General features: G+C 36.0%; 1 protein-coding gene across 1 annotated transcript; it reads right to left on the bottom strand.

The window, feature by feature from the left end:
* LOC107616434 lies at positions 12,354-13,729 on the bottom strand. The gene is made up of 3 exons (XM_016318394.1): positions 13,261-13,729; positions 12,860-13,008; positions 12,354-12,632 (listed from the first exon to the last, which is right to left on the bottom strand). The coding sequence occupies exons 1-3, from the start codon at positions 13,727-13,729 to the stop codon at positions 12,354-12,356; spliced, it is 897 nt and encodes a 298-aa protein (XP_016173880.1).

Genomic DNA, 16,073 nt, shown 5'->3' with positions numbered 1-16,073 from the left:
ATTGAGAGCATAATTATTGAGAATCAATACACATTGATCATATTATTTTGAACTAAAAATTGAATCACACTTCCAAATACAGAGTATGCACACTATATATATGAAAGCTATTGACCTGAAACAGAATAACTAACTAATAATCAAGAGTTTACCTGCTCTTCTTTCACTCTTTCTTAAACTGAATCTTGTTCTATTACATTTGTATTCTCAATACTAATCAAGTATTCAATAAAAACTCAAAATTCAAAAACTTCTTAGCATTCCATTCAAAGCCATCCAAAGCCAGAGAATCTAAAAACAGAAAATTAAGCAAAGAATTCAAACTCAGCATCCAAACTAAATTCAGAATCACATTAGCAACAATCCTAACTCAGAACACAAAATTATTTTAGAAAATCAGCAACTCAGAATAACAAAATTATTTTCAAAAATTTAACAAAACACTATCAACCATTATCCATCAAAATTTAATAAAATAAGAAAAAATGAACAAAAATAGAAAAATCAGCAACTCAAAATCAGATTTCAGCAACTTAGACTCAGTAAAATAACAAAATAAGAAAACATAAATTGAAGTAGCTTTGCTTACGGCGGCGAAAGAGGAAGAGAAGTGCAGCGAGGGAGGAAGGAAACTGAGTTCAGATAGAGAGGGGATTGAGGACAGAGGCTTGACGCGCGCATGCGCGGGAGAGAGACAGGGGGCTCGATGACGAGGACAGAGACACGAGTTCAGGGTGGCTGATGACGATGAGGACAGAGGCGGCAACGCCAACAGCAGCTCCGAACAGACCTAGCGACGCGAGGTAAAGGGATCCAGGAGAAGAGGATCGGCGTCAACGAGGCTAAACGCTGGTTAAGGAGAAGAGTTCGTTGGCGACGGCGGTGCTGGGCACTGAGCGCTGGCTGTTGCTGTTGTTGGCTGGGAGAGAGAAAGGCTGCTAGGGTTCCATGGAGCGCGGAGAGAGGGGGGCTAGGTTCCGTGGTCCTAGTGTGTGTGAGAGAGAGAAGGGGGAGGGTTTATGTTTTTTTTAGTATTTACCCATTTTGATCCTCAAAGAATTTCGGACCAGACATTTTAATCCCCAACTAAAATTAATTACTCGATTGGTCCCTAACAATTAATTCCGTCAATTACTTAGGTCCTTGGCACCGTCAATTCTAACGGAAGACAAAATGCTCCCTCACAACTCTAACAGGGGACAAAATGATCCCTGACAACTCTAACAGGAGACAAAATGATTCCTGACCCCTTTGTTTGAAAACAACACTGTTATTCCCCAATTTTCATCATATCTCGCATAACCCTAATATTCATACTCTTCTTCTTCACCTTCATAGTCTTCTTTTCCATCTTTTCCTTCCTCCTCTTCAACTCCAAGATCAAGCCATGGTGTAACTACCACGCGTGTCGCACCTATTTCAACATGTCATGGACCACGCACTTTCTAAATCTCTGTGACTGGTACACCCACCTCCTCCGCACTTCACCCACCAGAAGCATCCACCTCCACGTTCTCGATAACAACATCACCTCCAATCCCGACAACGTCCACCACATCGTCAAGACCAAGTTCCACAACTATCCCAAGGACATGCCTTTCTCCACTCTCTGGCAAGTAATATAGATTGTTGGACATTAGGATATCATGAGAAGATTCTCCTTCGACATCATATGACAATTCTCATTTGGAATGGACCATGAGTGCTTCATTTCTTCTTTCTCGTAGTCCAAGTTGGCAGACAGTTTCGACCTGCATCCAAGCTATCAGTACAACGAGCAATGTCGTCGTTGCTGCTCATATAAAAACTGAAGCGATTACTGAACATTGGTTCAGAGAAGAAGTTGAAAGAAGCGAATGGAATGATGGACAATGTGGTCATGGAGATGATAGGGCAAAGGAGGAGGGAGATGGCGATGGCGATGACGAGTCTTAACAAATCAAACTTGCTGTCTAAATTCATGGGATCCATTGAAGACGATAAGTACTTGAGAGACATAGTCATTAGTTTCCTCAGTATGAATTGGTTGATAGCAAGTTGAGGATTTTTCTTCTTGTGAACATTAAAGTTGCAGAGTGTGCATTGTGTAGCTTGAAGTTACAGTGTTAGACAGTTAGTGTTATGCGAGATATGATGAAATTTGGGGGAGAACAGTGTCGTTTCTGAATAAAGGAGATCATGGACTATTTTGTCCCCTTTTAGAGTTGTCAAGGACTACTTTGTCTTCGGTTAAGTTGACGGAGCAAAGGACCTAAGTGATTGACGGAGTTAATTGTTAGGGACCAATCGAGTAATTAATTTTAGTTGGAGACTAAAGTGTCTGGTCTAAAATTCTTTGAGGACCAAAATAGATAAATACTCTTTTTTTTAATTGAAAACAAAAAAAAAACCGTCCAGTTCAACTGGTTTATCGGGTCGACCGATTTTTTACCAATTTTTCAGACGGTTTTGCATTTCAACCGAATCAGTCAGGTGATTGGTTCCCAATTAATCTGGTTGAACCAGTAAGTCCGGTTCGATTTTCAAAACAATGGTTTTAGAGTTTGGTTTGGGGCTTTGGTCAGGTTTGTGAGAGAAAATAGGGGAGGGGGTTGTTCACGTTCTGTTGCCTATTTTTTCTTCTTTTTTTTTTAAACTAAAACGCACCGTTTTGATAGAGAGGAGCGAATTGGGCCTTCAAAAAATTAAACCGGTTCAGTCGGTTCATCAGTTAATCGCTGGTTCGACCAATTTTTTCACCGATTTTTATAGGGTGGTTTTGGGGTCAAGCGGATCTATCAGACGATTGGTTCCCGGTTAACGCAGTAAAATCGGTTGGTCCAGTCTAGTTTTTAGAACATTGATTCCATACTACATTGAAGGGGAAAAAAATTCACCAGGTTTAGAAGTTTAGAAGCTGAACCAAAGCCTTGATGTTCCAATAAAGTGTCATAGTATTCCGATCACAAAACCAAAGCTAGAGGAAGCACAACGCAGAAAGGGTCAGAATCAACAAAAAATAATTATTGCAGCTACATTAAAATAGAATCAGCAGAAACAATTATCCAAATGGCCAAATCATTAAAAAATAATATTTGAATAACTAAAAAAATTATAAAAAAAAAACTCACGTTGGACGCACGCAGAGAAGGAGACAGAGAACCAAGCCACGGGGAAACAGTGATGCAGAGGAAGACGTGAGCGGCGTGGTTACGCAGAGGAAGACGCGAGTGATGCGGCGATGATACAAGGGTCGGCGAGGTGTGGCGATAGAGAAGGTGGAGGCTTTGACCTCTGCCTCTGTCGTGTACTAGTGCTGTGAATGTGAAGGAGTAGGTCGGAGGGGGGATTCGTTGAAGATTAGGGTTTTTTGAACCGGTTCTCTTTCAAAAATATACCGATTCACCGATTTCTAATAAAATCGACCAAGACCGGTTTTACTAGTTCTTATCCTTTTCTAGTCATATGTTCAACTTTGACCGATTTTGAGACTGGTTAACCTTTTTTCGGTCTGACCATCTAGGTCAGTCCAGTGTTTATAACTATGCCTTGTGTGTGAGACAAGAGCTAAAGTATGAACATTTCGTTAAGTTGTCATCTACATATCAGACATATTTCAGATACGATACTTGTCCGACACGCATGTGTTAATTGTGTCTTACTAAAAGATAAAAGATTTTTCTTCGGATACACTTAAATGCTATCGCGTATCAGCGTGTCTAATCTTATATCTAACATGTATTCATGAAATGAATAATATAAATTAGTATTTATTAAAACAAAAATAATTTTAAATATTTATATAATTAAGAAAATATTACAAACAGTTAAAAAATTAATAACTTTGTTAGGTAACCAACTAAAAGTATAGCCAAGTGCAGCCAACTAGTGAAAAAAAAGCTCATTAATGAAAAAACATAATTGGAATTTTTTTTTTATTTTCCCTTCTGAAGGGATGTGAATTCAAATTATCATGAGAAAAATTTAAAACCAAATAAAAGAAACATCCAGAATCTAAAAAAAATATCTAAAATCAAATAAAAACAAACATAAAAAATAATTGTAAAATGAATATGTAAAACCTAACAAAAAGAAATATCCGAAACGTAAAAAAAAAAACATTTAAAACCTAATAAAAAGAGATATCCAAAATCATTTTAAAAATTTCAAAATCTAACAAAACAACACATCCAAAAATATTGGAAGAAGAATATCCAAAAGCTAAGAAAAAAAATTCAAACTATTAAAAAAATCGTCTAAAACCTAAAAAAGAAGAACCATCCAAAACATAAAAAAAAATCTAAAACATGTAGAAGAAGAAGAAGACGAACATGCACAGCGTAAAACTGGGAGTGCATTTTTTGAAATTTAAAAAATTTACTCAAGTTGGCTGCATATACAATTCGTTACCTATAATTTTTCAAAAATTAATTCATATTTTAATATTAATAAATATCAAAATATCATTATAATTTATCTTAAATTACTTTATATTTTATATATATGTTGTGTCTCCGTATCTTATAAGAATTTAAAATTCGTGTGTCTTATCCAGTGTCCTTGCATCATAGGATGAGAGTGAATGAGACTATGAGAGTGTGCTTGGAAGTTGGAAACTTAGAATGATAAGAATTTGAATTTCAAGAATGATATTTTTTATGTTTTGGAAAAAAATATTTTCCTTCTTCTGAGAATTTTAGGGTGTATTTTGTTTATGTTTTTAGAATTTTGTAAGGAAAAAAAGATGTGAGAACAAAAAATAAAAAATATTAAAAATAAAAATAGAAAATAAAAATACAAACCAAACGCATCCTTAATTTTAGTATTTACTAACTCGAGTTTGGTTTCATTTTCAAATTAATTCTCCCAACAATAATATTTACTATTTGAAGAATAAAATACTATTTTTACCCACAAATATTCGGTACACTAACAAATTTACTCTTTTTAATTTTCATATGGAGCTGTTGGTGGAGTAGGCCACAGATATGGGGTGCCTGTGTGCTTTACCAGGGTGTGGTGTTAGGCTGAAAGAAATCGGACGGTGTGACAGGGAGAAGGGAGATTGGACGGTCCGATTTGCAGGGACAACACGGACGGTCCGAGTTGTGCCTTGACAGCCACGTGTCGCACAGCCGAAGCTCCCCAGAACGGTGCCCCTGAACCCAGCATACCCCTTGTTGCCCCCACACCCTCTGTCCAAAATCACTTTCAAAGTGCTCCTAACCCTCACAGCCATTCCATTCTCTCTTCTTCTTCTTCTTCCTTCAGGTTGTTCTTCAAAGTGCATGAAAAAAAAAAAAAAAAAATTAAACAATACCAAAGAAACACAAAGCTAAAAATGTTGATCGTCCTGAATTTCATATTGTAAATTATCTCTGTCATCCTGATTATGTAAGTTTATTTTCTTAAACTTTCTTAAAATTCAGAATTATTATTATTTTTGTTAAGAATTTTTTTTAGTATTGTTGTTAGAAATTGAAATTAGGTATATATATGACAGAATTATTATTATTGTTAGAAATTTATTATGATTAGTTTTAGAAATTATAATTTTAGGAATTATCATAATTTTTTGTAACAATAAATAAACTAAATTGGTGTATAATTCTTTGTAATAATATTGGGAATTTTGATTAATAATTAGGTGTTGTAAAATATAATATATTTGTTTTTCAGTATTAATTATATGTTTGTTGTACCTTTTTAATTGACATAAATATATATGTTAGTGTAGTTGAGGTTTTAATAATAAAGTTGACCATTATTAGTTAAACAAGAACTGAATTTATGTATTAGTTGTTATTATTAATAGTAAGTTAGAAAGTGTAGTTAGTGGTAAATTAGATTTAGTAAAATTAGTTGTTTTAACTGGATTTTGTGTGTGACAGCCACGGCTTTAATTAATATGTGTTGTGTAGTTAATTGTCAAGTAAATTGGATTTAGTAAGACTATTTGTGTTAATTGTATAATTAATAGGAAGTTTAGCATCAGGCCATTATAATTAGTTACTCTAATTCAAAAATTATTAAATTTTAGTAGTAAATTAGTAATTATTAATTATTTGACTAATAGTCCATTATATTTTTGCAGAGTTCACGGATGTTGACTTGTGACTACCCAGTGTCTCGGGATCGGTACCATCCTAATGTGGAGGAACATTTACGATTTACCGGTTTCTATCATACTTCTCAAATTGGAATAGTTCAATATCAGAAAGCACTGGTAAATGCTCTGGTCGAAAGGTGGCACCCAGACACACACATCTTTCACCTTCCGATTGGTGAATGTTGTAAGAACCGGATTTTTCACGAATAAAATTATTTAAATGCCCAAATTAAATTCTGGAAAGTTAGGATCAGAATTTGGGGATTTAAATATGATTTTTGGACTCAGTAGGTCCTTCCGAGTCAGAAAATGTGTTTTCTGCAAAAAACCGTGAAAATTGCAAACCGGCAGTTGAACCGGTTCAAATCTGTCCGGTACTGCGCGAGAAAAAGTGGAAACAGTCAAAAACCTTAGAAAAATATTAGAAATGGAAAATCGGGCGTTAATTTTAAAGGTTTGACCCGAAATTGGGACAAACGGGCTAAAAACGCTAACAGGTTGGACCAGGCCCAAGTTGGGCCCAAGCCCAACAATATAGGGTGTGTTTGGGGTTCACGTTGAAAAAGAGAGAAGCCCGTTTGAGTGTCTTAAACGTCCGATTTTTATGTTTGGCAATTTGTTGGAACTCTGAACCTAGGAGTGCTTTTACCTCTGAACGTACGTTCACATGAAGCTAAAATTTCCAGGCGTTCACGTTGAGAAAGTTGATTACCGTTGGAGGAATTAAGTGAAAAATTTATTCCTTTTCTACCTACCTTACCCTCCATTCTCTTCTATAAAAAGGATGCAAGTAACCATAATTTTCACAGTAATTCTTCGTTCATTTATTGTGTATGTTCTTTGTTCTGAATTTTTTTTTTCTATCAAAATTTTTCAGATCTGTTTCAATCACTGCCAAGGTCAAAAATTTATTTTTTTTATTAGTTTTCGTACTCTCTTTCATATTTTGATTTTTATATTTTGATTGTATTTTTTTATTTATACGATAAATATTTTTTATATTATTTTTTTAGTATTTTGATGTTATTTTTTCAGTGTTCTATTATATTTTTATTGTACTTTTTTATTCATATGACAACTATTGTTGATATAAATTCTTATTTTAATTAATTTTTATGATATTTTTATTATTTTTTGTTTATATAAATTTTTTTTTTTATCTTTTATTGTACTATATTAAAAATTATTTAAATTGATGTCTCTTTTAGTAATTTTTTTTTTAAAAATGATTTTGAGTAGCATAATCCAAACAACATTTATTTTACTATAATCCATTTTAATATAAAGATTGCCAAACATAAATCACGTTAACACAAACTTACTTTTCATCAAAATCAAGTTTGCAATGAAAGTGATTTTATAAAACTGTAGTTTGAATTAGAGTTGGTCAAACTAGAGTTTGAATGAAAGTGATTTTATAAAATTGATTTTGGATAGAAGTGAGTTTGTGCTAACATGATTTATGTTTGGCGATTCTATACTAAAATTGATTTTAATAAAATGAAATTGTTTGGATAATATTAGTTAAAATCACTTTTAGATAGATAATTAGTTAATTACTAAAAAAATAATATTAAATTATAATATTATTTTTTAGTATATATGTTTTTTATATAGTATATTTTTAATACTCTTAGTACTCTTTTTTAGTACATTATAATTTTTAACTTTTATTATTATTTATGATTAATTTTTTATTTAATTTATCATTTTCAATAGGAACAATAATACATATTATAACAAATTAGAATAATAAACAATGAACAAGAATTATAATAATAAATTTTACAATGTCAAACAAAAAAATATTCTATAATTTTTTTAGTACTCTCAGTATTTTTTTATTTAGTATTATTTTGGACCGTAAAATTTTATTACTTATGATTCCATTGTTATGTATGATTAGTTTTTTATTTACTTTATCATTTTTAGTAAGATCAATAATTCATATTATAATAGAATTACAATAACAAATTTAATAAAAAAATCAAAATATAAAAAAAATACTAAAAATTGAAAAAAAATTTAAAATATTTGAAATGACTTGAAACAAATATAATTTTTTTTTTGAAAAAAAAATCAATAACGGTCATCAAAGTGAACTCACATTGAAGTGAACGCAAAAGCAACAATTTTTTGCTTTCAGTAAATGCGCTTTTAAGTTGCAAAAATCACTTCTGCGTTTAGAGAAAAAAGATTGCCAAACATTAAAAAACAGCGAAGAACTTCAATGCACTTTTATCCTCTCAAACGGGTTTGCCAAACACACTCATATAAGTGTATTAAGTGGCCATTTCAGCCACTTTCAAACACAACAAGCAGCAGCAACGTTGAGTGAGAGAAGAGAGGTGAGGGTTACAAGAAGCACTATTCGCATTCATATTCTTTCTCTCATAACTTGAGCTACGGTGCTTCGATTTGCATGCCATCAGTTGCTATGCGAAATTCTCTCCGAGCCCATTAGTTTCATCTAACCAAAGAGGTATGAATCTTGAAAAATCCTGCCCAGATTCTGTCTTAAGAGATTCGAAAATATTAGGTTTTGGTTTTGAGTGAAATCTTGTGTATTGTGTGTTTAGGTACACTACTCTAGCTTTTGATTGATGTTGGTTTTAGCTTTCAAAACTGTTGAACAAGGTAAGAGGCTTTGAACTCTTGTGAAATTTTAATTTATTATGAGCCCTAGGTTGATTTGTGATGGTTTATGCATATATAGTTTGATTATTGTGAGTTTGGAGCTTGTTGGTGATTGTTGGAAGCTTGGATTGTGTTGGGAAGCTTGTTGGTGATCATTGTGGTGCTCATTTGGGGTTTTGGTGCATATTGGGGATCAGCCAAGGTATGGTTTCAGTTTTCTCTATGTAGTATATAACATTCATGGACACTTAGGCTAGTGACCTATAGGATAGGTATGAATGATAATGGTTGATGAGTTGTGAATATTGGTGTATGATAATTTATTGTGAATTGGTGATGATATGGTGACGATGATTGATTGTGTGAATTTGATAAGTGAATTGTGATAATATGTGTGATGTTGGAATTGATGAATTGGTAAAGTGGTTGGAAAATGTGAAAGAAGAATGATTAGAATGTGTATTATGTGATATATTGATGTTGAGAAAGAGAAGGATGATATGTGAAGGAAAAAGTGGTAATATTGGTGTATTAGGGCACAACAGGTTTATTTTGATAAAAAAATGGAGTTTTTGAATGGTTTGGTAGGATTTGGAATGTGTATGGTAAGAAATTGTGGAAATTGTGAAGTTTGGTAAAATTGGGTTTTTGGTGAACTTTGTTTGATCATAACTTTTGCCTCCGTTTTCAAAATTTGATGAAACTTATCTGGAATTAAAGATCTTTGAAAATCCTTTTAATCGATATAAAGTTTGTGAAAATTGAAATTTTGTAGAGGAAGTTATGATCATTCAAAATTGGTGTTAAAAATCTGAAATTCTGCAAAGTTGCAGAATTTTAAGATTTCTGATGTGTGCGCACGCACAGCCTTGTGCGCGCGCACAACCCTGCGAAAATATTACTCTGTGCAGACATACACACCTGTGTGCACGCACAGGCAGGGAAGTGCCTACTGGTTGCAGCGCTAGCACAGTTGGTGTGCTCACACATCAATGAAGAATTGCGACCTGTGCGGACACACACACCCCTGTGCGCACGCACAAGTCGGGAAGGGGAGTCTGTTGGGACCACTAGCACACCCTGTACAAGTGAACAAACCTTATGGATTTCAGTATCTGTGCGTACACACCCCTGTGCGCACGCACACTTGTAAAATCTCCTGGGCGTGCGCACCCACACACCCCTGTGCGGCCGCACACGCCCTGTTTCTCCAATTTTTCCTTGTTTTCAACTATTCTACGTTCCCAACAAGGTTGTAAGCTTTCATAACACCATTTTAGGACTCTTGGGCCTAGTTTTGAATATTTAAAACATGGGAAAGAATTTAATAGATTTAGATGATATTATTTGGAAAACTTGGAAGATGGAGGTCTAGGTTTTGGGTGTACTGGGATGGTTTGATGGTATGTGACGAATGGTTGATGTATGAGATGAGAATTGAGGAACTGATGAGCTCAAAATAGAAATGTGAATTCACAGTGGTTGAGATGAGTCGAGGACTCGAAAGGGTGATGAGGAATCACTATTATATTGAAAATGTTTTCTGAAAAAACCACTAAACTACTATTTTGATATCGAGACTATGAGACGCTATGCGCCCGGCAGGGGCTGTGGTTAGATCCCGCCTGTTGAGGTAGCGGTGGCAACGTAAGGGCGGTGGTTCGTCCCGCTTGCGCTTAGATGCGAGGTCTGTGGCAAGAGTATCCCGCTCGCATCCCTTCGGATCAATAGAGCGTGCAGGCACCGGTACCTAGACAGTGATCCGAGTACTATATCTCGGGGGTTCCCATATGAGGATTCCGAAGGGCGACATCTCCATAGAGATGTGTCGGGTTGGCAGTTGAACTGACAATGTGATATCACAGCCAGTAGGACAGGCATTCATCATATGCATTTTCTATCTGTTTGTATGCTTTGTCTACTTGTAATGGCTTGCCTATTTGTATAACATGCCTAATTGCTATTTGAATTAATTGCCTTATATGCCAATACTTGTGTTTTACTTGCATTGTATATTATCTGTGTTTTCTACTGGGATTGAGGAGGTTCAGAAGGCGGTGGCGATGGGATCGCATGGAGGATAGGTTGGTGAAGGCTGTGGGACAGCGGTGTTTGGTTAGAATAGAAATCCCTTAAGATAGATTACCCGATTTAGTTATGTTAAGATTGATATATTTATGCTTATTTGTTTTAGTATGCTTTAAGACTGAATCTTGTGATGGATAAGGAGCTTAGGATTGTCTTTGGCGTCCCGGGGTCTTATATCCTACATCACTGGGCATTGTTATCATACTGAGAACCTCCGGTTCTCATACCATATTTCTGTTGTGTTTTTCAGATGCAGGTCGCAACCCACCTCGGTGAGTTGTTTGGTTGGTGACAGAAGCGGAGGACTTCTTTTTGAGTCTTTGTGGTCTATTTTGTATATGTCTCTCACTTTTGTATTTTTGCTTTGCCTAGAGACTGGTGTATTGAGAGAACAAAACTTGTATAAGCTATTTTTACTATCTGGTTCTGTATATCTGTATATGGCTAGCCGGCTTAAACTCCGTGAGTCGTGGCTAGTTTCCTATGATATTATATACTTATCTTTTGTTATATCTTATCTGTTTCTTGCACCTTAAGATAGTAGTTTCGTTAGTACGTTTTGCGCTTTGAAATCCTATTTTTGAGCTATATCCTTCATCGGGCTTCAATATTATATTATTCTTTCTCTCTCTCTCTCTCTTTATATATATATATATATATATATATATATATATTACGTATGAGCTTAGAACTGTCGTAATCTCTTATTAACCTTTGCTTTACGACGCGAGGTAAAGCTTAGGCTAATTAGGGTGTTACAAGTGTACAGTGACACTGGAGGATGTAGCCGTTATTCTTGGTCTCCTGATGAGCGGTCTTCCAGTGACAGGAATCACGTTGAGCAGTTTCGAAGCCTTAGAGGGTGAGTGTTTTCACCAGTTTGGGGTTGCACCGAGAAAGTCCGACTGTAGAGGAAGCGGCATAAAATTGATGTGGCTTCAGGATCTAAAAGAACGTTTACAGTTGATTGACGAAAACAGTGTTCAGAGGTATGTGAAGTGCCACATTATGTTGTTATTGGGTACGATCTTGATTGGAGACAAGTCTGGGGCATCTGTTCACTGGAAGTATCTGCCTTTGCTCCGTGATTTTGGTAGTATCGGACAGTATAGCTGGGGATCGGCATGCCTAGCACACTTGTACAAGTTGTTATGAAGGGCATCTCGTTTTGACTGTAAGGAAATCGATGGTCCACTAACGCTTCTGCTAGCTTGGACTTGGATCCGCCTACCGTATCTTACGCCGGTTCCTAGGAAACCCCGCAATTTTCCATTTGCAAACAAGTAACATTATCAACTTACCTAGTATGTTCATATTTATATTTAAATTGTGCTAATGAAATAAATCATTTTAGGTGACGTAATTGGGAGCGTGGCGACCGACGCTATAGATATCTTAGTCTCGCTCACTTTAGAAAGTCATTAGATGAGCTTCAAAGACCTCATTCATCCTGTCGAAGCAATTAACCTGGATGTTTCCTGATGCAAGTTGATTTGCATGCAATTTCGTAGTCACAACCTCAGAAAAACATGTCCAGCTGTTATCCGCGCCTCCGCCTCGGCTCTTTTTCTGGTGAACAACTCGTTAAGCCTGTAGAATGTTGCTTTGACAAGTGCATAGGGATATTATGTGCACCCTTCAAGACTGAGTTGATGCATTCCACTAGGTTAGTGGTCATGTGACCCCATCGGTAGCCACCATCGAATGCCAACGCATACTGTTCACGGGGGGATTCTGTTTGACCAGTTAGCGTAAGCCTCGCCCCGTTCTCGTAAACGCTGGTAGTGCATTTCGTACTCGCAAACCGTCCTCGAATATCCTACACAATAAGTAAAAACAAACAAGCAAAGAATAGATGAGAAACACTGCTTCAAGGTAACTCTGTTAATAACGAATTTTGAATTACTAAATTTTACCTATATTGACGACAAGTTTTTGCAGGTACATTGCCTTGAACTTTTTCAAAAAATTTGACTCTATATGCCTAATGCAAAACATGTGGAAAGCTCTCGGAGGCGACCAAGCTCCCTTACTCCGGGCCACAACCGCATTGATGGATTCGTGTTGGTCATAAATCAGTCCCACACCATCCCGAGTCACAACATGTTGTCGCAGATTACTAAGAAAAAAGTGCCATGCATCAGAAGTCTCTCCCTCCACAATTGGGACGATATTATTGTTACCATCCTGTGAAACTGCAACCAACAGACAACCCTTATACTCTCCATAAAAGTGAGTCCCATCCACCTGGACAACTGGCTTACAATGTCTGAACGCTCTAATGCAGGGGTAATAACTCCAGAAGACTCTATGCAATACCCGGATATCAGTTACCAAGTCATCGCCTTGATATGCAGGCGTAGTCTCAAAATGGACGACTGCTGATGGCTCCTTATGACACATGGCCTCAAACCATATGGGCAAAGCTTCGTACGATGCTTCCCAACCTCCAAATATTTTTTCCACTGATTTTTGCTTAGCCAACCATGCTTTCCGATAGCTGATGGTGTAATTGAACTTCGACTGCACTTCCGCAATAACTGATTTTACCTTTATCGAAGGGTCAGCCTCAACCAACGACTTTATTGCTTCTGCAGTTGTGTTCGAATCCAGCTTTGAATGATCCTGAGAAATGGTGGCTCTAGTACAAGTGTGATTACCGTTGTATCTCCTTATAACCCAACAGTACTTTCTGCTGATCATGCTAACCCTGATAAGCCAATTACACCCTGATCCATACTGTGTACACTTGGCATAAAACGTCAAAGGCTCCAACTCATACACCCGATAGTCTACGCCTCTTCGGATAATATAATCTTTCATCGCCATAATAACATTTTCCCTGGAACTGAATTCCATTCCGACTGCAAATTCACCATCTGCGACCATAGGAATTTCTACCACGACGACAGCCATATGAAAAATATTTAATACAGAAATATTTAATAACTGAAATTAAAAGTAAATCAATGCTCACTACATCCACATTAATATAAACAAACTTTCCATCATGTTATCATCTCACTTTTAACATAATGAAAACATAAACACATAAATAAATATGGATTAATGCATACTAATTAATATTTAACTAAATCAATAACTCACTACAAATATTATTATCTTAATTTTAACTACATAAAGACAAACAATTGTTAATTGAGCATAGTTTCACATGTCACTTAGCTATTTGGTACATCGATCAATATAGATTATTACCAAAAGTCTAATCCTTCGTATAAATATATACATTCACTCACCTGCACTCATATATTCCGGAAACTCCGGCGTGCATGGCTTCCAAGTCCAGAACCCGCATGAAAGATGGCTCCTCAAACGAATGTTCATTTGCGAGTGCATTTACGACATCTGCCACATTCGAAGCCATCACCCCGTCACCTTGATCTTTGTCTTCGTCTGGAGCAACAACTTCGTAATTGCTTTCAAACTCTTCCTCACTGTCACTATTGTAATCTTCCCGTTTAATATTTTGGTCAGCTTCAGATTGTTCGAATTCAACGTACAACTCGATGACCGATATCTGAGCGCGAGTTTCAATATACATTAAAAATATCTCTTGCATACTCGCTTCATCGGTTACATATTTGGTTTGAAATCGCATGAATCCACCAAATAACGGTATGAGATATCTGTATAAAATACATGATATTTTCCTTGACATCTCAGAATTTATCTTCTCACAAATAACACATTTTAGCTCTTCAAATGAGATTGTAAATGAAATAACAATATCTAATGGATTCTCGCAACTAAATCTCACTCCTTCAGATGTTTGTAATAAAATCTAACCAAAATAATATACTCTTAGCGGAACTCTATCATCCATTTCTCACACTCTCATAAATATGAGCTTCACTATCACATTCTTTAAGTTCATACGAAATAAGAGAGATGCAAGAGTTGGGGGAAGAAAAAGAAACAGAACAAGAAGAAGGAGATCTGAGAAGTTGCATCCGAGTTTCCCCCTCCCACACACACACATATAAATCGGACCCATCGATTAGTATTAGCCGAATTAAATAAAATATTCATCAAGCAACTCAGACCGTCCGAGTTTAATTTAAAAAAAAATACACACTAATCGGACGGTACGATCAGATCCGTCGAAATTCAAAATCTCCCACCAACCAATTCGAACCGTCCGATTGGTGGTCAACTATTTTCCTAACAAAGAAATCGTACGGTCCGATTTCTCCCTGCTATTATTCAGAAAAACCTGTCCCACACCTGTGTACCCCATAACCAAGCACAACTTACACACTGGTGGCATATCGAAAAAAATGAGCTACAAATTTACCATAAAAAAAAAACAAATAAAACTAATTGTATACCCATAAAAAATGAAATACTCTTGACAAAATTATCCAAATCCTGAAAAATCATTTAAAATTTTTAAATTACCCTCTAATCTAACCTAATCTCAACTCTAATCCTATTCCACCCCAATTACCAATCTAACCCCCACCACCAATCCTATTTTACCTTAACACGGCAGTTACCTATAAATTGAAAGAACCTTAACAATGTTATTGGCTACTCCCTATTATAAACACTAGGCTTCTCTACTTTCGACACATCAGAAATATTCTCCAAAGATTTTGCATTCGAATATGTAGTTGCAGACATAATCCAGCTTAAATTCCTAGGTTTGGATGTGAAACAATTACGTTCTCTATAATAAAATCCTAATGCAATGATCTTATTGATAAGCCTCCTGCCAAAACTCATTCAATCAATTCGAATCCCGAGATGCAGTGTCAAAGAAGGAAAAAGAAAAATAATACGAAGAACCATTTAGATTTCATTGTAAAGATTTAGTAGGGTTTGGGAAAAGACTGGAACTTTGGTGGTAGAGAGAGAAAGCATAACCTATCGCTAGGTCGATGAAGGAGATATCAGGAGCGAGAGTGAAAGTGCATTTATTGAATATTAGAGTTTGCTCGGAGAGGAGGTGATTTTTCTCACGGTGGCCATTGATAAGTCTCTTTTTGGTTGCCCACGGTATCCCTCAACCCGACAGGTCAAGGATTAATCCGTCGCGGATCGGAGCTCCATTTAAGGGTCTGCCGCTGGCCAATTGGTTGCTGCATGCACAAGGCGGAATTCGAACTCCCGACACTTGCTTAAGCGGACGAGTGAGCTGACCACTCGACCAACCAAAGTTAGTTCATTGATAAAGTCTCTAGTGTAGCCCAACAATACCATTAAAAACTAGTGCAACACTTTTCTTATATAATGA

Source organism: Arachis ipaensis, chromosome B09 (assembly GCF_000816755.2).
Source record: "Arachis ipaensis cultivar K30076 chromosome B09, Araip1.1, whole genome shotgun sequence".
NCBI lineage: Eukaryota > Viridiplantae > Streptophyta > Magnoliopsida > Fabales > Fabaceae > Arachis > Arachis ipaensis.
This window is presented reverse-complemented; position numbering and strand designations above follow the sequence as displayed.